Raw genomic sequence first — 21,756 nt, 5'->3', positions numbered from 1 at the left:
GTTGAAAACCTTTCGCCAGACCAGGTGTGTTGGCTCATGCCTGTAATCCTAGCACTTTGGGAAACCAAGTAGGAGGATCACTTGAGACCAGGAGTTTGAGACCAGCCTGGGCAAAATAGTGAGACCCCATTTCTACAAAAATATTAAAGAAAAAAATGAGCAGGATATGGTGGTGCATGCCTGTGTTCCCAGCTACTCAGGAGACTGAAGTAGGAGAACGGCTTCAGCCTTGGTGGGGGTCAACACTGCGGTGGGCTGCGATTGCGCCACTGCACTCCAGCCTGGGTGACAGAGTAAGACCCCATTTCAAAAAAGAAAGAAAGAGGCCGGGCATGGTGGCTCACGCCTGTAATCCCAGCACTTTGGGAGGCTGAGGCAGATGGATCACAAGGTCAGGAGTTCAGGACCAGCCTGGCCAAGATGGTGAAATCCCATCTCTACTAAAAATTACAAAAAAAAATTAGCCAGGTGCAGTGGCAATTGCCTCTAATCCGAGCTACTGGGGAGGCTGAGGCAGGAGAATTGCTTGAACCCGGGAGGCGGGGATTGCAGTGAGCCCAGATTGCACCACTGCACTCCAGCCTGTGTGACAGAGCGAGACTCCATCAAAAGAAAGACAGGAAGGCAGGAAGGCAGGAAGGCAGAGAGAAAGAGAGAAAGAGAGAGAGAGGGAGGGAGGGAGGAAGAAAGAAAGGGAAACAGAAAGGAAGGGAGAAAGAAAGAGAGAGAGAAGAAAAGCAAACAAGGTAAAACAATCCAACCGTTTCCACGAGGGAAACTTCAGGTCTAAATGGCTTTACTGGTAAATTCTCGCAAACATTTAAGAAGAAATAATATGAGTTCCATACAAACTGTTTCAGACTTTTGAATAGAGTGGAATACTCCAACTCATTCTGAGGCCAGCACTATCCTGATATCAAAACCAGATAACGATATTACAAGAAAAGAGAACTGCAAACCAATATCCTTCATGAAGAAAATTCTTAACAACTTTTAACAAATTAAATCCAACTAAATATATAAAAGACAATAGGTAATGACCAGCTGGGGTTTATCCCAGGAAGGCAAAATTGTCTTAATATTTTAAAAATTTGTCAATAGGCCAGGCGCGGTGGCTCACGCCTGTAATCCCGGCACTTTGGGAGGCTGAGGCGGGTGGATCACGAGGTCAAGAGATCGAGACCATCCTGGTCAACATGGTGAAACCCCATCTCTACTTAAAATACAAAAAAATTAGCTGGGCATGGTGGCGCGTGCCTGTAATCCCAGCTACTCACGAGGCTGAGGCAGGAGAATTGCCTGAACCCAGGAGGCGGAGGTTGCGGTGAGCCGAGATCGCGCCATTGCACTCCAGCCTGGGTAACGAGTGAAACTCCGTCTCCAAAAAAAAAAAAAAAAGAAAAGAAAAAAAAATTGTCAATATAATTCACCGTATTAACAGACTTAAAAATTATTTTAATAAATGTAGAAAAGGCATTTGTCACAAAAGGTTCATTTATTACAATAATTCTCAGCAATTGAGGAATGAACGGAACTTCCTTAACCTAATAAAGTGTATATACAAAATAATTACAGGTCAGGGCGGGCACCGTGGCTGACGCCTGTAATCCCAGCACTCTGGGAGGCTGAGGCAGGTGGATCACCTGAGATTAGTAGTTCCAGACCAGACTGGCCAAGATAGTGAAACCCCATCTCTACTAAAAACACAAAAAAGTAGCCGCACATGGTGGCGGGCATCTGTAATCCCAGCTACTGGGAAGGCTGAGGCAGGAGAATCGCTCGAACCGGGAGGCACAGGTTGCAGTGAGACCAGATGGCACCATTGCACTGCAGCCTAGGCGACAAGGGCAAAACTGCCTCAAAACACACACACACACACACACACACACACACACACACACAAAACCTTACAGGCTGGACACGGTGGCTCATGGCTGTAATCCCGGCACTTTGGGAGGCTGAGGTGGGTGGATCACTTGAGGTCAGGAGTTCAAGACTAGCCTGGCCAACGTGGTAAAACCCTGTCTCTACTAAAAATGCAAAAATTAGCTGGGCATGGTGGCACGCTCCTGTAATCCCAGCTACTCAGGAGGCTGAGGCAGGAGGATCACTTGAACCTGGGGGGTGGAGGTTGCAGTGAGTTGAGGTCATGCCACTGCACTCCAGCCTGGGTGACAAAAAACTAAATAAATATAAAAATAAAGATCTCAAATTAATAACCTAATCTCCTACCTGAAAACACACATTTGCACGTGCATGCACACACACACACACACACACACACACACCCCCTAACCCAAAGTAAACAGAAAGAAGAAAATAATAAAACTAGAGTGGAAATAAATGCAATAGAGACCAGGCTTCGGTGGCTCATGCCTGTAATCCTAGCACCTTGAGAGGCCAAGACAGGTGGATCACTTGAGGTCAGGAGTTTGAGACCAGCCTGGGCAACATGGAGAAACCCATCGCTACCAAAAATACAAAAATTAGCCAAGTATGGTGGTGCATGCCTGTAATCCCAGCTTTTCAGGAGGCTGAGGCAGGAGAATTGCTTGAATCTGGGAGGCGGAGGTTGCAATAAGCTGAGATCGCGCCACTGCACTCCAGCCTGGGTGACAGAGCCAAACAATCTCAAAAAATGAACAACAACAACAAAAAAAAAACCTTACAGGTCAGGTGCAGTGGCTCACACCTGCAATTCCAGCACTTCGGGAGGTTAAGGTGGGAGGATTGCTTAAGCCCAGAATTTCAAGACCAGCCTGGGAAACATAGTGGAACTCTCATCTCTACAAAACATTAAAAAAAAATTAGCTGGGTATGGTGGCTCAGGCCTGTAGTCCCAGCTGAGGTGGAAGGATCACTTGAGCCCAGGAGGCAAAGGCTGCAGTGAGACGTGATTGTGCTACTGCACTCCAGCCTGGGTGACAAAGTGAGAGCCTGTCTCAAAAAATAACAAAAAACTTACACTTAACATTATATTTAAGGATGAAAGACTGAATTCGCTTGCCTTAATATCTGGAATGAAGTAACATTCATTCACGACTTCAATGGAGGTCCTGGATAGTGTGATACGACAAAAGAAAAAAATAAACATACTCATTGGGAAAAAGGCAAAACTGTGTTTATTTGCAATTACATCATTGTCTAAAGAATCCTAAGAAATCTACAAAAAGAGCTACCAGAATTTTTACATGGGCATAGAAAATTGCAAATACAAAATCAATGTGCAAGGATCAATTCTATTTCTATATCTAGCAATAAATCAAATTGAAATTTAAAATACCATTTAAAGTAGCATGGAAAATATGAAATTCCTAGGGATAAATTTAACAAGAGATATGCAGACCTATACATTGAAAAGTATAAAATAAAGCTGACAGAAATTCAAGGTGACCTAAATAAATTGGAAGATACACTAGTTCATGGATCAGAAGACTCAGTGTTCTTCAAATTGGTCTGCAGATTTAAGGCAATCTCAGTGAAAATCCTACTAGCCTTGTATGGAGGAATAGGCAAGTCAATTCCAAAATGAATGTGGAAATGCTCAAATAGCCAAAACAGCTTTGAGATAGAAAAACAAAATAGGAGGAGTTACAGTCACTGATTTTAGGCTTATAGAGCTAGACCAGTCCAGATGAGGTGGTATTGGCATAGACATACAGATCAATGTAACATCATAAAGAACTCAGAAGCAGATTCACAAATTTATGGACAACTGATTAGCATCTTTATTAAAATACAATTCACATATTTAAAATGTGCAATCGAGTGATTTTTAGTACACTCAGAGTTGTGCAACCATCACCACAATCTAATCTTAGAACATTTAAATTACCCACAAAGAAAATCCTATATTGATTAATAGTCACTCCCCATCTCCTCCTAAATCTCCCCAACCCCCTGTCCCTAGGCAATCACCAATCTACTTTCTGTCACTACGGACTTGCATATCTTCACATTTTATATAAATGGTAACATGCAACACGTGGTCTTTTTCCTTTCTGGAATTGCCCAAAATTTGGTGGGAGGAACCAGCTAAATTGTCTCCCAAATGTGGCCAGTTATTGCAATACCATTTGTTGAACATTTTCTTTCCCCTCCCCCTACTGGTTTAAAATGTTAATGAAATACCTTCATCATATACCTACTTCTCCCACATATGTGTGTATTTTCCTCAGAGTTTAATTCTATTCTAGAAATAAATCCAAATCACAAGAGTATCGAGTAAACGATCTGATTTGCTTTTTTTTTTTTTTTCTGTGCTGGTAATTTGCTATTGCAATTTCTGTTATCCTAAATGATGTCATACATTTGGAAAGATTAGTGCCACCTCAGTACGCCTTTTTTTTTTTTTTTCTGAGATGGAGTTGCCCAGGCTGCAGTGCAGTGGTGGGATCTCCGCTCACTGCAACCTCTGCCTTCTGGGTTCAAGCTATTCTCCTATGTCAGCCTCCCAAGTAGCTGGGATTACAGGCACGTGCCATAATGCCTCATTAATTTTTTTTTTTTTTAATACAGACGGAGTTTTGGCCAGGCTGGTCTCAAACTCCCGACCTCAGGTGATTCCCCTGCCTCGGCCTCTCAAAGTGCTGGGATTACAGGTGTGAGCCACCGTGCCAGGCCCTATTTCTTTTTTAATATTAATGAATATTCCTGTGTGTTTATTCTCCCATGTAAATAAATTTTATAAGTATTTAAATTAAAAAGTTTCATTGGGCCAGGCACAGTGGCTCACGCCTGTAATCCCAGCACTTTGGGAGGTTGAGGCAGGGGAATAACCTGAGGTCAGGAGTTTGAGACCAGCTTGACCAACATGGAGAAACCCTGTCTCTACTGAAAATAGGAAATTAGCCGGGCGTGGTGGCACATGCCTGTAATCCTAGCCACTAGGGAGGCTGAGGCAGGAGAATCGCCTGAACCCGGGAGGCGGAAGTTGCAGTGAGCCTAGATCAAGCCATTGCACTCCAGCCTAGGCAACAAGAGTGAAATTCCATCCCCAAAATAAATAAATAAATAAAAAGTCTTATTTGGGTATTTAAATATCATTTTTATTAAAGCATAATATTTTCGGACTTTAATGGGGATTACATTGCATTAGTAGATTAATTCTGAGAAAATTTACAACCTTACAATATGAGATTTTTCCTATCCAATTATTGTCTTTTTTGTACTTTGGTCGTTTTTTACTTTTCCTGATATAGGTCTTGTATATTTAAATTTGTTTGTTTGTTTGTTTGTTTGTTTTCGAGACAGTCTTGCTCTGTCGCCCAGGCCGGAGTGCAGTGGTATGATCTCAGCTCACTGCAACCTCTGCCTCCTGGGTTCAAGCAATTCTCCTGCCTCAGCCTCCTGAGTAGCTGGGATTATAGGCTTCCACCACTAGGCCTGGCTAATTTTTCTATTTTTAGTAGAGATGGGGGTTTCACCACGTTATTTAGGCTGGTCTCGAACTCCTGACCTCAGGTGATCTGCCTGCCTTGGCCTTCCAAAGTGCGGGGATTACAGGTGTGAGCCACCGTGCCTGGCCTCTACATTCAAGTTTTGCTTGCATAAAGTAAAACTGCCTTGTTTGCTGATGTCATAATCTTATTTACAGAAATTCCTAAAGACAGCCAGTCATGCTGGCTCACGCCTGTAATCCCAGTGCTTTGGTAGGCCGAGGCAGGCTGATCTGGAGATCAAGCGGTCGAGACCATACTGGCTAACATAGTGAAACCCCATCTTTACTAAAATACAAAAATTAGCTGGGCATGGTAGTGCACGTCTGTAGTCCTAGCTACTTGGGAGGCTGAGGCAGGAGAATTGCCTGAATCCGGGAGGCAGAGGTTGCAGTGAGCAGAGATCATGCCACTGCACTCCAACCTGGTGACAGAGGAGAGTCCATCTCAAAAAAAAAAAAAAAAGAGCAAAAGAAAAGCCTAAAGACTCTACCAAGAAATCTGTTATAACTAATAAACAAATTCAGTAAAGTTACAAGATAAAAAAATCTACATACAAAAATAAGTTGTGTTAGTTACCTTCACAACAAACTATTCAAAAAAATTTTTAAATCCCATTTATAACAGTATAAAAAATAATAAAATACTTAGGCATAACTTTAACCAAGAAGGTGAAAGATCTACGAAACTGTAAAACATTGATGAACGAGATTAGACAAAAATAAATGGAAAGATATCACATGTTTATGGATCAGAAAAATTTGTATGGTTAAAAATGCCCATACTACTCACCAATCTACAGATTTACAGATTCAATGCAATCCCTATCAATCCAATCTCTATCAAAATCCCAATGGCATTTTTTGCAGAAATGGAAAAAAAAAATTCTAAAATTCATATGGAATGACAGAGGCTCCTAATTGCCAAAAGAATCTTGAGAAAGAACAAAGCCGGAGGCATCACACTTCCTGAATTCAAATTATTATATCTTACAAAGCTACAGCAATCAAAGCAGTGTGGGGTTGACGTAAAAATAGACACATACTTCCTGGATGTCAGATGAGCAAAAGCAAAAAAAAAAAAAAAAAAAGACAATAAAATAGACACATACACAAGTGAACAGAATAGAAAGCCCAGAAATAATTCCGTGCATATAAGTCAACTAATTATTAACAAGGGCGCCACGAATACACAATGGGAAAGGATAGTCTTTTCAGTAAATGATGTGGGGAAAACTGTATATCCATGTGGAAAAGAATGAAATTGGATTCTTATTTACGCACAATACACAAAAATACACTCAAAATGGATTAAAGTCTTAAACATAAGACCTGAAACCATAAAACTCTTAGAAAGAAACATAGGAAATTGATCTCCTTCATGCTGGTCTTGGCAATGATATTTTGGATATGACACCAAAAGCACAGGCAATACCAGCAAAAATAAACAAGTAGGATTACATCAAACCAAAAAACTTCTGCACAGCAAAGGAAACAATCAACAAAGTGGAAGGGCAACCTACAGATGGGAGAAAATATTTGCAAACCGTGTATCTGATAAAAGGTTCATATTCTAAATATAATGGCATTCATACAACTGAATAGCTAAAAATAAATAAATAAATAACTTGACTAAAATATGGGCAGAGGACCTGAATAGACATTTCACACAAGAGGACATGCAAATGGCCAGCAGAAATATGAAAAGATGCTCAACGTCATTAATCATCAGGGAAATGCAAATCAATACCTCAATAAGATATCATCTTACACCTGTTAGGGTGAACATCATAAAAAAAGCAGAAGACAGCTGCTGGCAAGGATGTGGAGAAAAGGGAACCTTTGTACACTGCTGGTAGAAATGCAAATTGCTGTAGCCGTTATGGAAAACAGTATGGATGGAGATTCCTCAAATAATTATACGTAGAACGATCATGTGATTTCACAATCCTATTTATGGTATATAGCCAAAGGAATTGAAATCAAGATCTCAAAGATATATTTGCATGCCCATGTTTATTGCAGTATTATTCACAGTAGCCAAGATATGGAGACAACCTAAATGTATATCAAGAAATAAATGGATAAAGAAATACAATGGAATAATATTTAGCCTTAAAAATACAAACAAAAAATCCAGCCATTTGGGACAACATGGTAGGAAGTGGAGGTCAGTGTGTTAAGTGAAATAAACCAGACAAAGAAAGACAAATGCCATATAATTCCACTTATGTGTGGAATCTCAAATAGTCAAGCTCATAGAAGCAGAATGTTGGTTGCCAGAGGCTGAGGAGAGGGGTAAATGGAGAAGTGAAAGATAAAGGGTACAAAGTTTCAGTTATGCAAGACAAATTGTGGAGATCTATAAAACACAGTGCTTATAACAATAGTGTATATTTAAAATTGCTAAGAAGATAGATCTTCTGTTAAGTGTTCTTACCAAAACCAACCAACAGAAACAAAAACCTCCACAATATGTTTATTTTTATTTTTGAGACAGGCTCTCACCCTGTCACCTACCCTAAAGTGCAGTAGTGCTTTTATTTATTTATTTATTTATTTTGAGACAGAGTTTCACTCTTCTTGCCCAGGCTGCAGTGCATTGATGCGACATCTGCTCACTGCAACCTCTGCTTCCCAAGTTCAAGTGATTCTCCTGCCTCAGCCTCCCAAATAGCTGGGATTACAAGTGCCCACCAACATGCCAGCAATTTTGTATCTTTAGTAGAGACAGGTTTCTCCATGTTGGTCAGGCTGGTCTCAAACTCCTGACCTCAGGTGATCAGCCCACTTCAGCCTCCCGAAGTGCTGGGATTAGAGGCTGAGCCACTGCTCCCAGCCCCGTGCTATCATGTCTCACTGCAGCCTCAACCTCCTGGGCTCAAGTAATCCTCCTGCCTCAGCCTCTCAAGTAGCTGGGACTACAGGTGCACACCACAACACACCTAATTAAATAAAAGTAGAAAAAAGGTCTTCCTATGTTGCCCAGGCTGCTTTCTAAATCCTGGGCTCAAGTGATCTTTCCACTTCAGCCTCCCAAAGTGTTGGGATTACAGGCAAGAGCCAATGCATCTGGTTAAAAAACCCAACAATAATATTAATAAAGAGGGTGGGGCCAGGTGTGGTGGCTCAGGCCCGTACTCTCAGTACTTTGGGAGGCTGAGGTGGGCAGATCACAAGGTCAAGAGATCGAGACCATCCTGGCCAACATGGTGAAACCCTGTCTCTACTAAAAATGCAAAAATTAGCTGGGGGTGGTGGCAGATGCCTGTAATCCCAGCTATTCCAGAGGCTGAGGCAGAAGAATCGCTTGAACCACGGAGGCAGAGGTTGCAATGAGCCATGATTGCACCACTGGACTCCAGCCAGTGGACCACTGGTGGCAGAGCGAGACTTCATCTCAAAAAACAAAAACAGAAACAAAATTAGCAGGGTGTGGTGGTGTATGCCTGTACTCCCAGCTACTAGGGAGGCTGAGGCAGGAAAATTGCTTGAACCTGGGAGGTAGAGGTTGCAGTGAGCCGAGATCACAGCATTGCACTCCAGCCTGGGCAACTAGAGTGAAACTCTGTCTCAAAAAAAAAAAGAGAGGGTGGGAGGAAACTTTGGGAGGTGATGGATATGTTTATGACTTTTACGGTGGTGATGGTTTCAAGAGTGTATACTTGTCCCTAGACTCATCAAGATGATGTCAATGATACCTCAATAAAGTGGTTTTTAAAAAGATTTTCCTGTGTTTGTGTATATATATGTTTTCTTTCTTTTTCTTTTTCTTTTTTTTTTTTGGAGAGGTACTCTTGCTCTGTCACCCAGGCTGGAGTACAATGGTATGATCTCAGCTAACTGCAACCTCCATCTCCCGGGTTTAAGTGATTCTCTGTGTCTCATCCTCCCAAGTAGCTAGGATTACAAGCGCCCATGACCACGCCTGGCTAATTTTTGTATTTTCAGTACAGATACAGTTTCCCATGATAGTCAGGCTGATCTCAGACTCTCCGACCTCAGGTGATCCACCCGCCTCAGCCTCCCAAAGTACTGGGATTACAGGAATGAGCCACTGCGCCTGGCCTTTTTTTTTTTTTTTTTTTTTTTTTTGGTGATAGTCTCACTCTATTGCTCAGGCTGGCCTATGTTTATTTTTTTAAATTTCTATTGTGAATATTTCTCTTCCATTTACATATTATAACCAGCTATTGTTTGTAGCTAGAATAACCATTCCTTTTTGTATGTTGATTTAGTAATTGGTTATATTACTAATTTTTCCTTTTTTTTTTTTGAGACAGTCTCACTCTGTCACCCAGGCTGGAGTGCAGTGGCCCATCTAGGCTCACTGCAACGTCTGCCTCCTGGGTTCAAGTGATTCTCCTGCCTCAGCCTCCTGAGTAGCTGAGATTACAGGCTTGTGCCACCACAACTAACTAATTTTTATATTTTTAGTAGAGACAGGGTTTCACCATGTTGGTCAGGCTGGTCTTGAACTGCTGATCTCTTGATTCGCCCACCTGGGCTTCCCTAAGTGCTGGGATTACAGGAGTGAACCACCGTGCCTGACCTTATTACTGAATTTTCTTGTTAAAAATTTTTATTTTGTCGGGGGCAGGTGAGGACAGGGTCTTGCTGTATCATCAGGCTGGAGTGCAGTGGCATGAACAAGGCTCACTGCAGCCTGGACCTCCTGGGCTCAAGTGACACCCCTGCCAAAGCCTCCTGAGCCCAGCTAATTTTTTCTTTTTAATTTTTTGTAAGCAGGGTCTGGCTCTGTTGCCTAGGCTGATCTTGAACTCCTGAACTCAAGCAATCCTCCCACCTCAGCCTCCCAAACCGTTGGGATGACAGGTGTGAGTCACTGCACCCAGCCTGGTTAGTAATTTTCAAATGCTCTTATTATGTTTTTGCTTTGTACAAATCATATCCTCTAAATAAAGGATAATTTTGTCTTTTTCAATTATTATATTTATTTAATTCCCTTACCTGGGGAAGAGAGAGATCATTTCCAAAGAAAGCTCCTTGGAGGATACATAACTTGGGTATGTGTTGCAGGTATAGTAGCATAGACATCTCAACTTGAACTCTCCTACTTCCCACTAATGGAGTAAATTAATAGAATGATTGGTGGCCCCTAAAACTCTCTACTTATCACATCACAGAAAAACTCAGGGTAATAGTGATTTGAAACATGTGCACAGTAAGAACTAGAGAGCTTTATTTTCTGAGTTAACGCAAGAAGCATTAGAACCAGAGCGACTTCGTCTTGAATGGAGGCAGGTAAAATGAGGCCAAGACCCGCTGGGCTGCATTCCCAGGAGGTTAGGCATTCTTAGTCACAGAATGAGATTGGTATCACAGGACACAGGTCATAAAGAACCTGCTGATGAAACAGGATGCAGTAAAGAATCCAGCCCAAACCCACCAAAACCAAGATGGGAAGGAAAGCGACCTCTGGTTGTCCTCACTGCTCATTATACACCTACTATAACGTATTAGCATGCTAAAAGACACTCCCATCAGCTCCATGACAGTTTCCAAATGCCAGGGCCAGGTAGGGAAAACTATATGGTCAAAAGAGGAACCCTTAGTTCCAGGAATTTCTGCCCGTTTACCAGAAGACTCATGAATAATCCACCCCTTGTTTAATGTAAAAGCAAGAAATAACTATTAGTGTACTCAGTCCAGCAGCCCCTAGTCCTGCTCTGCCTACAGAGTTGCCATTCTTTTACTTTTTTGTTTCTCTAATAAATTTGCTTTCACTTCACTCTATGAACCCAAGTTCCTTCTTGCCAGAGATCCAATAATCTTCTCTTGGCACTGGGTTCCCTTTCTGGTATCATTAGCATCACAACTAAATGACTTAGCCTGACATAAATGTACACAAGTATATGAAATGTGAATCCAGCTAGTATCATTTTCGATAAATTGGCATCAATTTAAAACTTTTGGAGAATCCACAAAATTCACATTGTCCAAATCCAATCCACAAGAATGATTAAAAACAGTGTAAGACCCCAAATCCCTCACAACGCTGGTTTACAGGAAACCAGTCCAGATCCAGATCACAAGAGAGGGCTCTTTGATCTCACGCAAGAAAGAATTCAGGGGTGGGCAGACAGTGGTGGCTCACACCTGTAATCCCAGCACTTTGGGTGGCCGAGGCTCGTGGATTTCCTGAGGTTGAGAGTTCCAGACCAGCCTGACCAACATGGAGAAACCGATCTCTAATAAAAATAGAAAATTAGCTGGGTATGGTGGCACATGCCTGTAATTCCAGCTACTCAGGAGGCTGAGGTCAAAGAATCACTTGAACCCGGGAGGTGTAGGTTGCACTGAGCCGAGATCTCTCCATTGTACTCCAGCCTGGACAACAAGAGCGAAACTCTGTGTCAAAAAAAAAAAAAAAAGAATTCAGGGCAAGTCCATACAGTAAAGTGAAAGCAAGTTTATTAAGGAATAGGCCAGTTGCGGTGGCTTCAAGCCTGTAATCCCAGCACTTTGGGAGGCTGAGGCGGGCAGATCAGGAGGTCAGGAGGTGGAGACCAGCCTGGCCAACATGGTGAAACCCCATTTCTACTAAAGATACAAAAAATTAATCAGGCGTGGTGGCAGACGCCTGTAATCCCAGCTACTCAGTAGGCTGAGGCAGGAGAACCACTTGAATCCAGGAGGTGGAGGTTGCAGTGAGCCGAGATTGCACTCCAGCCTAGGCGACAGGGCGACTGGCTCAAAAGAAAAAAAGAAAGAAAGTAAAGGACTAACAGAATGGCTACTCCATAACAGGTTGCCCATTTTTATGGTTATTTCTCTATGATATGCTAAACAAGGGATGGATTATTCATGCCATAGAGGGTAACTTCTTGACGTTGCCATGGCATTCGTAAACTGTCATGGCGTTCATGGGAATGTAGCAGTGAGGACGGCCAGAGGTCAGCAAAGCCGGCTTCTTCTTCTTCTTCTTTTTTTTTTTTTAAATAAAGACGGCGTTTCACCATGTTGGTCAGGCTGGTCTTGAACTCCCGACCTCAGGTGATCTGCCCGCCTTGGCATCCAAAGTGCTCGGATTACAGGCTTGAGCCACCGCGCGCGGCTGGCTTCTTTATGGCAAACTGTTTTATCAACAAGATCTTTATGACCTGTATTTTAGGCTGACTTTCTATCTCATCCTGTGACTTAGAATGCCTTAACCTCTGGGAATGCAGCCCAGTAGGTTTCAGCCTCATTTTACTCAGCTCCTATTTAAGATGGAGATGGAGTTGGCCAGTCGCTGTCGCTCACGTTTGTAATTCCAGCACTTTTGGAGGCTGAGGCGGGAGGATCACGAGGTCAGGAGATCGAGACCATCCTGGCCAACATGGTGAAACCCCATCTCTACTAAAATAGTAGAAAAACTCAACGTAAAAAAAAAAAAAAAAAAAAAATGTCCAGGCGTGGTGGCGTGTGCCTGTAGTCTTAGGTACTCAGGAGGCTGAGGCAGGGGAATTGCTTGAACCACGGAGGCGGAGGTTACAGTGAGCTGAAATCGCGCCACGGGACCCCAGCCTGGCAACAGAATGAGACTCCATCTCATAAAAGAAAAAAAAAGATGGAGTTGCTCTGGTTCACACGCCCCTGACACCTCCGACATTTGTTGTTTTTGAGAAAGAGTCTCACTCTCACTCTGTCATCCAGGCTGAACCCACCTCCCGGGTTCAAGCGATCCTCCTGCCTCAGCCTCCTGAGTAGCTGGGATTACAGGCGCACACCACCACAGCCAGCTAATTTTTGTATTTTTAGTAGACACGGGGTTTCACCATATTGGTCAGGCTGGTCCCGATCTCCTGACCTCGTGATCTGCCCGCCTCAGCCTCCGAAAGTGCTGGGATTACAGCCTTGAGCCACCGCGACTGGCCAGGATGGTGGTGTTTTTTTTTTAGAGCTTCCTTCCCAATCGTACTCTAAGGATTGTATTCGGTATGTCCCTTGAGTTTCTTCACTGAATTGTAAACTTCTGAAGGTCGGGGCATTCTGGCTTTAAGTGTTTCTGTCTCGTGCCTTCTCCCAGATCTTACCACGTATTAGATATGCAATACATTTGTGAGTTAACTACACTTTAGGCCGTAAAGGCACCTGTGCACAAAAGGGCAGTCCAGTTCCGCGCTTAAATCTGTACTGTGTCAATATCCGTCCATCAATAAGTATTGTCGATCAATTTAAGGAAGTAGTGGATTTCTGGTGACAAACGTCTTCCTTTCCAACTAAAGTTTAAAGAAGGGAAGCTGACCCCAAATCTACATACTGGTGTAGCTCCAAACAAAAATACTGCAAAAGCTCCACCAGCCTCTCCCAGTCCATCCAGAGTTTTACAAATAATAGACCCTGGCCGCAGGAAACCAAAAAGCAGCTGGGGTTGGGTGAATTGGCTCTGGGGCTCGGTCTTTTCAGTACAGAGCCAGAAAAGCCAAAGCCTAAGCCAGGATCCAAGACACCAGACCTAACCTGGCACCTGCGAGCGCATTTCCCCAGCCAGCACGGAGCATGCGCGGGCCGCGTGGCTTGCAAAAAGCTCAGCCCGGTCCGCGCTGCTGTCGCAGCCAATCAGAGGGAAGGAGCCGCCCGGACTCTGCGACGAGCAGAGGGAGGGGAGGCGGGTGACTGGCAGGGCAGGACAGACGGTGGACGCGGGGGCGCGCGCGGAGCAGGCGGAAGGAAGCGCGCCGCTCCTGAGCGCGCGCCCGGTGGGGCCGGCCGCGACTCGCCGCTCGCACGCCCTTGGGCCGGGGCAGGGCGCCCGCTGTTCCTTCCGCTTGCTGTGTGAGCTGAGCCGGTGTATGTGCGGCAATAACATGTCAGCCCAGCTGCCCGCCGTCGTCCCCGCCGCCCGGAAGGCCACCGCCGCGGTGAGTGGCGTAGGCGTGGGCTCGGATGGGCCCACTGGGCCCGCCACCAGTGGCTGCTCCTCGCGCGGGGTGGGCGTTGCGGGCGGGTGGCGGCCTGCTGGCGAGGACGCTCTTCCCGGCCCGGGTGGGGTGCGGGTGGTCGGCGCGGCGGGGCCCGCAGAGTGGGGCGGGGGCAGCCGGGGGTCGCAGCTGGCGCGGGGGCCAGCCCCCGGCCACCTGGCCCTGCATTGCGGAGGGAGTGCGGCCCCGGGACCCCCGCGGCCCGGCCCGGGGCACGGCTTCCGCTTCTGCAGCGTGTTTCTGCCGGTGTGTGGGTGAGGGAAACCTAAGTCCTCCAGGAAATCGCTTTATTGTCACCTCGCACTCTTGTCCTCAATGAAAGAAGTTTGAAGATTTAGTGTCCTGTATGGTCAGAGGTACTGTTTTTTAGGAAACTCGTGTATGAGACCTCAAACTTATTTTTGTCCGCGGAAGCTTGCTTTTGCGATGGAAAAATTCTACAGGATATGTGAGATGGTCCGGATTTGACTTAAAAGAGATAAACTGTTTTTTTCTTAGAATGTGCAGAATGTCTAACTGGGACCTCTGAGTGCTAACCCGCCTCCCCCATTCATTATCTCAGGAAATAAAGGGAGAGAAATTGATTGGAATTTTTGCCATTTGAAAGAGGTGGGTAGAAATAAGTTGCCGAAGATAGTGGTGTGTAAATTCTCTCGTAGGTTTCATTCCATTTTCCACCTTTAAACAAACTAGTGTGTAACAATTCTGTGTGGGCTTATTTAAGCATTGCTTACTAATTTTTCCTCTTCTATTATAGGTGATTTTCCTTCATGGATTGGGAGATACTGGGTAGGTACCATTATTATTAGTAGTATCTAATGAAACTGGGTCATGCAACTTTTGTTTACGCGTTCAAAGGTTTAATGTTTAAGTGCGCTAAAAATGTATTTTAAAAGATTGCTAGTTAGTATCTCTTACAGTGCGGTGATTTTATTTTTTGAAAACCCCCAGAATTTTCCCATTATCATCTTGTATTTATTGATTTTTAACTCCGGTTTCTGGAACATAATAAAATTGCAAATTCCTCATTAGTTGGTTTGGGTATTGGATAACAGAGATCAGTGGAATGTTAGTAGGGACGATATGCAATTGAGAGCTTTCCAGGGCAGTTAAAATTTCCGAGCAGATTGAAGAGAAGTAGTTGATTTTGATAAGAGAACTAGTGGCAGCATAAGGCATACAGCATTCTGACTAGGGGGATTAAATCTTCGGTGGCTCAGGCCTGTAATCCCCGCACTTTGGGAGGCCGAGGCGGGCAGATCATGAGGTCAGGAGATCAAGACCATCCTGGCCAACATGTGAAATGCCGTCTCTACTAAAAATATAAAACTTAGCTGGGCATAGTGGTGTGCGCCTGTAATCCCAGCTACTTGGGAGACTGAAGCTGGAGAATCACTTGAACCCGGGAGGCGGAGGTTGCAGTGAGCCGAGATTGAGCCACTGCATTCCAGCCCGGGCAACAGAGCAAGACGACTCTGTCTCAAAAAAAAAAAAAAAAAAAAGGTGGGGGTTGAAAGGCAGGGGAAGCAATTCAAAGATTTATTTGAAGCTTATCAAACACATTTTGCTGTACTAACTGTGCTTATTTTTATTATTTTATTTTGTATTTTGTTTGTTTGTTTATGTCTTTTGTTAGAGACGGGCTCGCTCTGTCACCTAGATTGGATTGCAGTTGTGGGATCATAACTCACTGCAGCTTTGAACTCCTGGGCTCAAGTGATACTCCAGTCTCAGCCTCCCAAAGCACAGAGATTAGAGGCAGGAGCCACCTGAGCCTGGCCTGTTTGTTATACTAACTTTAAATGCATGATTTATCTCTCACTCAAGCTTTTTCTATATTGAGGCATTTTTGTTTTTATATTTAATTTAAATCCGTGATAATCTGTGAAACTTAAGCAAAATATGAATGTTGTTTAAAAAATGCAGAAATAGGAGAAAACTGAAGATAAATAAATTTTGATAAAGTAGCCCCAAAACAACTAAATCTTTAAAATGAGCCATGGGCAGGGCCTGGTGGCTCATGCCTGTAATCCCAGTACTTTGGTAGGCTGAGGTGGGCAGATCAACTGAGGTCAGGAGTTCGAGACTAGCCATTCGAGACCAACATGGAGAAACCATGTCTCTACTAAAAATACAAAATTATCCAGGAGTGGTGGTACATGCCTGTAATCCTACCTACTCGGGAGGCTGAGGCAGGAGAATCACTGGAACCCAGGAGGCGGAGGTTGCAGTGAGCCAGGATCAAGCCATTGCACTCCAGCCTGTGCAACAAGTGTGAAACTCCATTTCAAAAAAAAAAAAAAAATGGGCCATTGGGTCTGGTGCGGTGTCTCACTCCTTTAATCCCAGCACTTTGGGAGGTCAAGGTGGGTGGTTCACTTGAGGTAAGGAGTTCAACACCAGCCTAGCCAACATGGTGAAATCCAGTCTCTACTAAAAATATAAAAATTAGCCAGGTGTGGTCGTGCATGCTTATAGTCCCAGCTACTAGGGAGGCTGAGACAGGAGAAGCACTTGAACCTGGGGGGGTGGAGGCTTCAGTGAGCCAAGATCACATCACTGCACTCCAGCCTGGGCCACAGAGTCACAGAGTGAGACTCTGTCTCCAAAAAACAGAAACAAAAACAAAATGCCATTGGGCTAGGGTTTTTTTTTTTTTTTTTTTTAACGGAGTCTTGCTCTTGTTGCCCAGGCTGGAGTGCGGTGGTGCAATCTTGGCTCATTGCAACCTCTGCCTCCCAGGTTCAAGCCATTCTCCTGCCTCAGCCTCCTGGGTAGCTGGGATAACAGGCGTGTACCACCATGCCAGCTAATTTTGTATTTTTAGTAGAAAGAGGGTTTGTCTGTGTTGGTCAGGCTGGTCTCGAACTCCCGACCTCAGGTGATCCACCTGCCTCTGCCTCCCAGAGTGATGAGATTACAGGTGTGAGCCACCATGCCCAGCCATTTTTTTTCTTTTTTTTAAAGACAGGGTCTGCCCTGTCACCCTGGCCAGAATGCAGTGGCATGATCTTGGCTCACTGCAACCTCAGCCTTCCAGGTTCTGGGCCTCCCAAGTAGCTGGGACTACAGGTGCTTGCCACCACACCCAGCTAATTTTTATATTTTTAGTAGAGACAGAGTTTTACCATGTTGGTCAGGCTGGTCTCAAACTCCTGGCCTCAAGTGATCCGCCTGCCTCAGCCTCCCAAAGTGCTGGGATTGCAGGCCATACCTGGCCTAGATTAGTTCTTAAAAGTGATTTCCTATTTTTTGTCTAAGTAAAGGTATGTAATACAGACCTTATGTGGAGTTACGGGAAAGGTTGCAGGACTCTTTCTGGCAATCCAGTAGTCCTGTGAAAATGATGAATTTATTTTACCAAATGAAACTCAAATAGTAGAATTTCTATTTTATGGCCAAAGTAGTAGAATGTCTGTTTTATGGTCAAACCTTAATTGACGTTGCAAGTCAGAGAGGAGCTTGCTACCCTGTAACTTTACCAATAATGAGAGCTTCTATGTCTGAATGACTAGTACAAGCAAAAAAAACTTCAGTCTAGGCAGATTCCACAGACTGAAGTTAAGTGAAAATGGTGAAAGCTATTGGGATAAAAAATACCAAGAACATCCATGACATCTTGACCAAAAGTTAAGTTTATATTAAAAAATTATCCTCCTATTTAACCTGTTGGGATTTAAAAAAATAAAAACAAATTAAAGGTCTCCAGTTCTGAAAATATTTGGTGGAATAGTGCTAAGGAAAAGCTGACTCTAGATTGGTTCTGTGAGTACATGATGAAACTTTGAACCTGTCAGTCTGAAAAGTGGCAATTTGATATTTAAGTTACTCCAGTCTCCTCTTACCCAAAGGTTTGTTTCCCATGGTTTCAGTTACCCGTGGTCAAGTGTGGTTCGAAATAAAAAATTCCAGAAATCATTTATAAGTTTAAAATTATATACCATTCTTTTATTTTATTAATTACTTGTTAATTTTATTTATTTAATTATTTATTTTGAGATGGAGTCTCACTTTGTCACCCAGGCTGGAGTACAATGGCATGATGTTGGCTCACTATAACCTCCACCTCCCAGGTTCACACAATTCTCTGTCTCAGCCTCTGGAGTAGCTGGGTTTACAGGCGCCCACCACCACGCCCAGCTAAATTTTTGTATTTTTAGTAGAGATGGGGTTTCACTATCTTGGCCAGGCTGGTCTTGAACTCCTGCCCTCATGATCCACCTACCTCGGCCTCCCAGAGTGCTGGGATTACAGGCATGAGCCACCACGCCTGGCCAGTATTTATTTTATTTTTTATTGAGACGGAGTCTTGCTCTGTCACCCAGGCTGGAGTGTAGTGTTGTGATCTCGGCTCACTTCAACCTCCACCACCTGGGTTCAAGCAATTCTTATGCCTCAGCCTCCTGAATAGCTGGGATTACAGGTGCGTTCCACCACATTAAGCTAATTCTTTTGTACTTTTAGTAGAGACGGGGTTTCAGCATGTTGGCCAGGCTGGTGTCCAATTCCTGACCTCAAGTGAACCACCTACCTTGGCCTTTCAAAGTGCTGGGATTACAGGAGTGAGCCATCATGCCTGGCCTCAATGGCTCATTTTAGAGAAGATTTAGTCATTTGGGGGCTATTTTATCAAAATGCCTTTATCTTCAGTTTTCCTCTATTTCTCCAACTTCTTCTGGATCTTGTGATGAAATCTCATTCCATTCCACCCAGGACATGAATCATTGCTTTACCCAGGGTATCCATACTGTATGCATTCACCATCTGTTAGTCAGTGGGTAGTCATCTGGGTTATCAGATCAACTGTTGCAGTATTGTTTTGCCTTTTTTTTTTTTGAAACAGAGTCTCACCCTGTCACCCAGGCTGGAATGCAGTGCCACGATCATGGCTCACTGCAACCTCTGCCCTCTGGGTTCAAGTAACTCTCCTGCCTCAGCCTCCCAAGTAGCTGAGACTACCACACCCGGCTAATTTTTGTATTTTTAGTAGACATGGGGGTTTCATCATGTTGGCCAGGCCAGTCTGGAACTCCTGACCTCAAGTGATATGAGCCACTTCACCCAACCTGTAGTACTTTTATCCAAATAATCCTTACATTGCTTAATGATGGCTCCAAAGGGCAAGAGAAGTGATGTCAGCATATTGTTGTAGTTTTTATTATTGTTTATCTCTTCCTATGCCTAATTTATACATTAAACTTTATCACAGGTATTATGTATAGAAAAAAACATACTATATATAGGGTTTGGTGGTATCCATGGATTCAGGCATCCACTAAGGATTTTAGAGCATCCCCCAGTGTTTATTTCTGGAATTTTCCATTTAATATTTTTGAACCACAGTTGACTGTGGGCAGCTGAAACCATGGAAAACAAAACTTTGGGTGAGAAGGACTAGCGTATTTTAAACATTATATAGTCACAGAACAGTTATCCCATTACATTTAACATTTAGTATTATCTAATATACTCGTATTCAGTCTTTGCCAGATTGTTCCATTAATATTCTTTGTAGCTATCTCCACCCTAGTTACACACTGCATTAGTTATCACATCTCTTTAGTCTTTTTTGTCTCTTTTAATCTGGGACAATTACCTACATTTTCTTTGTCCTTCATGACACTGACACTTCTGCAGAGAACAGGTGAGTCCTTTAATTTAGGTTTGTTTGATATTTCCTCATGACTAGATTCAGTTCGTGCAATTCTGATATAAATACTATGTAAACAATATGTCCTATTCATTGCACACATCAGTAGACTAATGATGCCGAGTCCCTTTATTGATGTAACTTGGATCACTTGATTAAGGTGATATCTTCCAGGTCTCTACTGCAGTTACTTTCCTTTTGTAATTAAAAAGCAAGTTATGGGGAGATATTTTTTGACTATGCAAATTGTTCATCAAGCTGTCACCCAATGTTTTTACCATCCATTGATAATTCTTACTTGAGTCAATCATTTCTACAATATGATTTTTTAATTCTGTCATTACTTTTTTTTGTCATTTTGTTTATTAATCTGCTACTCTCCATTTAGTTAGTATGGACTCAGATTTCTTTTCTATTTATTTATTTATTTGCTTATTTTTCGAGACGGAGTCTGTAGCCCAGGCAGGCTGGAGTGCAGCAGTGTAATCTCGGCTCACTGCAACCTCCGCCTCCTTGGTTCAAGCAATTCTCCTGCCTCAGCCTCCCAAGTAGCTGGGACTACAGGTGCATGCCACCATGCCCAGCTAATTTTTTGTATTTTTAGTAGAGATGGAGTTTCGCCATGTTGTCCAGGCTGGTGTCTAACTCCTGACCTCAAAGTGATTTGTCCACCTTGGCCTCCAAAAGTGCTGTGATTACAGATAGGAACCACCGTGCCCAGCCTGGACTCAGATTTATTTAATGGGTTATGTTCTATTATGTTATGTCTTAAACTTTTTAACTTTTCATTTTAAAATAACTTGATATTTATATAAAAGTTACAGAAATAGCATTTATAGCTCCTTTCACCCAGATTGCCCAATTGTTAATGTTTCTGAACTATTAAAGAATAAGTTGCAGATGTGTTGCCTCATTACATCTTAATTCTTTGGGGTACATTTTTAAGTATGAGGACACTCACATATAACCATCATTAAGAAGTTAACATTGATCGGATACTACGATCTAATCCACCAAATCCATTCACATTTCATTGATTTGAGCCAATACTGTTCTTTATAGTCCAGGATTATGTAGTGCCTTAGTTTTCTTTATTCTGAAACAGTCCTTGTCTTTCGTGACCTTGACACAGGCCGGGTGTGGTAATACCAGTGCTTTGGGAAGCTGAGCACGAGAATCGTTTGAGCCTGAGCAACAGCCAGACCCTGTCTCTACAAAAAAAAAAAAAAAGTGTAAGCCAGTTACTTTGTACAATGTCCCTAAGTTTGGGGTGATTTGGGTTTATCTGATGTCTTGTGAGTTATGCCTTTTTGACAGGAACACGATAGGGGTGTTGCTGTGTCCATCACAGAGCATCATATTAGGTAGACGTCATGATGATTTTGTTGTTACTGATGTTGTGTTTTATCACCTGGTTAAGGTGGTGTCTGCCAGGTTTCTCCATTAAAGTATAACACATGAGATATTTAAAATATTGAATATATAATTATTTAAAAATATTTTGTGGGGAGATACCTTGATATTATAACATTCCTGATCCCCACCATTTGTTCACCCATGGATTTAGCACCCATTAATGATTATTGCCAGAATCTGTTATTGTGGTAGTTGCCAGATATCTTATGATATTTAAATATTTAAAGTTAAAATATCTTTTAAAAATTTCCTTTATTCTGGCCAGGTGCAGTGGCTCATGCCTGTAATCCCAGCACTTTGGGAGGCCAAGGCAGGTGGATCATCTG

General features: G+C 43.2%; 1 protein-coding gene across 1 annotated transcript in view; it reads left to right on the top strand.

Annotated features, from left to right (window-relative positions):
- The first annotated feature begins 14,196 nt into the window (after positions 1–14,196).
- LYPLA1 (lysophospholipase 1) overlaps positions 14,197–21,756 on the top strand; it is a 31,982-nt gene continuing 24,422 nt past the window's right edge. The window contains exons 1-2 of the mRNA XM_064384187.1: positions 14,197–14,304; positions 15,122–15,153. Of these exons, the coding sequence (XP_064240257.1) occupies positions 14,236–14,304; positions 15,122–15,153 (101 nt within the window). The 5' untranslated portion in view covers positions 14,197–14,235. The remainder of the gene's footprint in view (positions 14,305–15,121; positions 15,154–21,756) is intronic.

This window comes from Aotus nancymaae, unplaced genomic scaffold (genome assembly GCF_030222135.1).
Source record: "Aotus nancymaae isolate 86718 unplaced genomic scaffold, 86718_ANA_hifiasm-v0.15.2.pri h1tg000036l, whole genome shotgun sequence".
NCBI lineage: Eukaryota > Metazoa > Chordata > Mammalia > Primates > Aotidae > Aotus > Aotus nancymaae.
The sequence above is the reverse complement of the archived record's forward strand: the minus strand, read 5'-3'. Positions and strand labels throughout refer to the sequence as shown.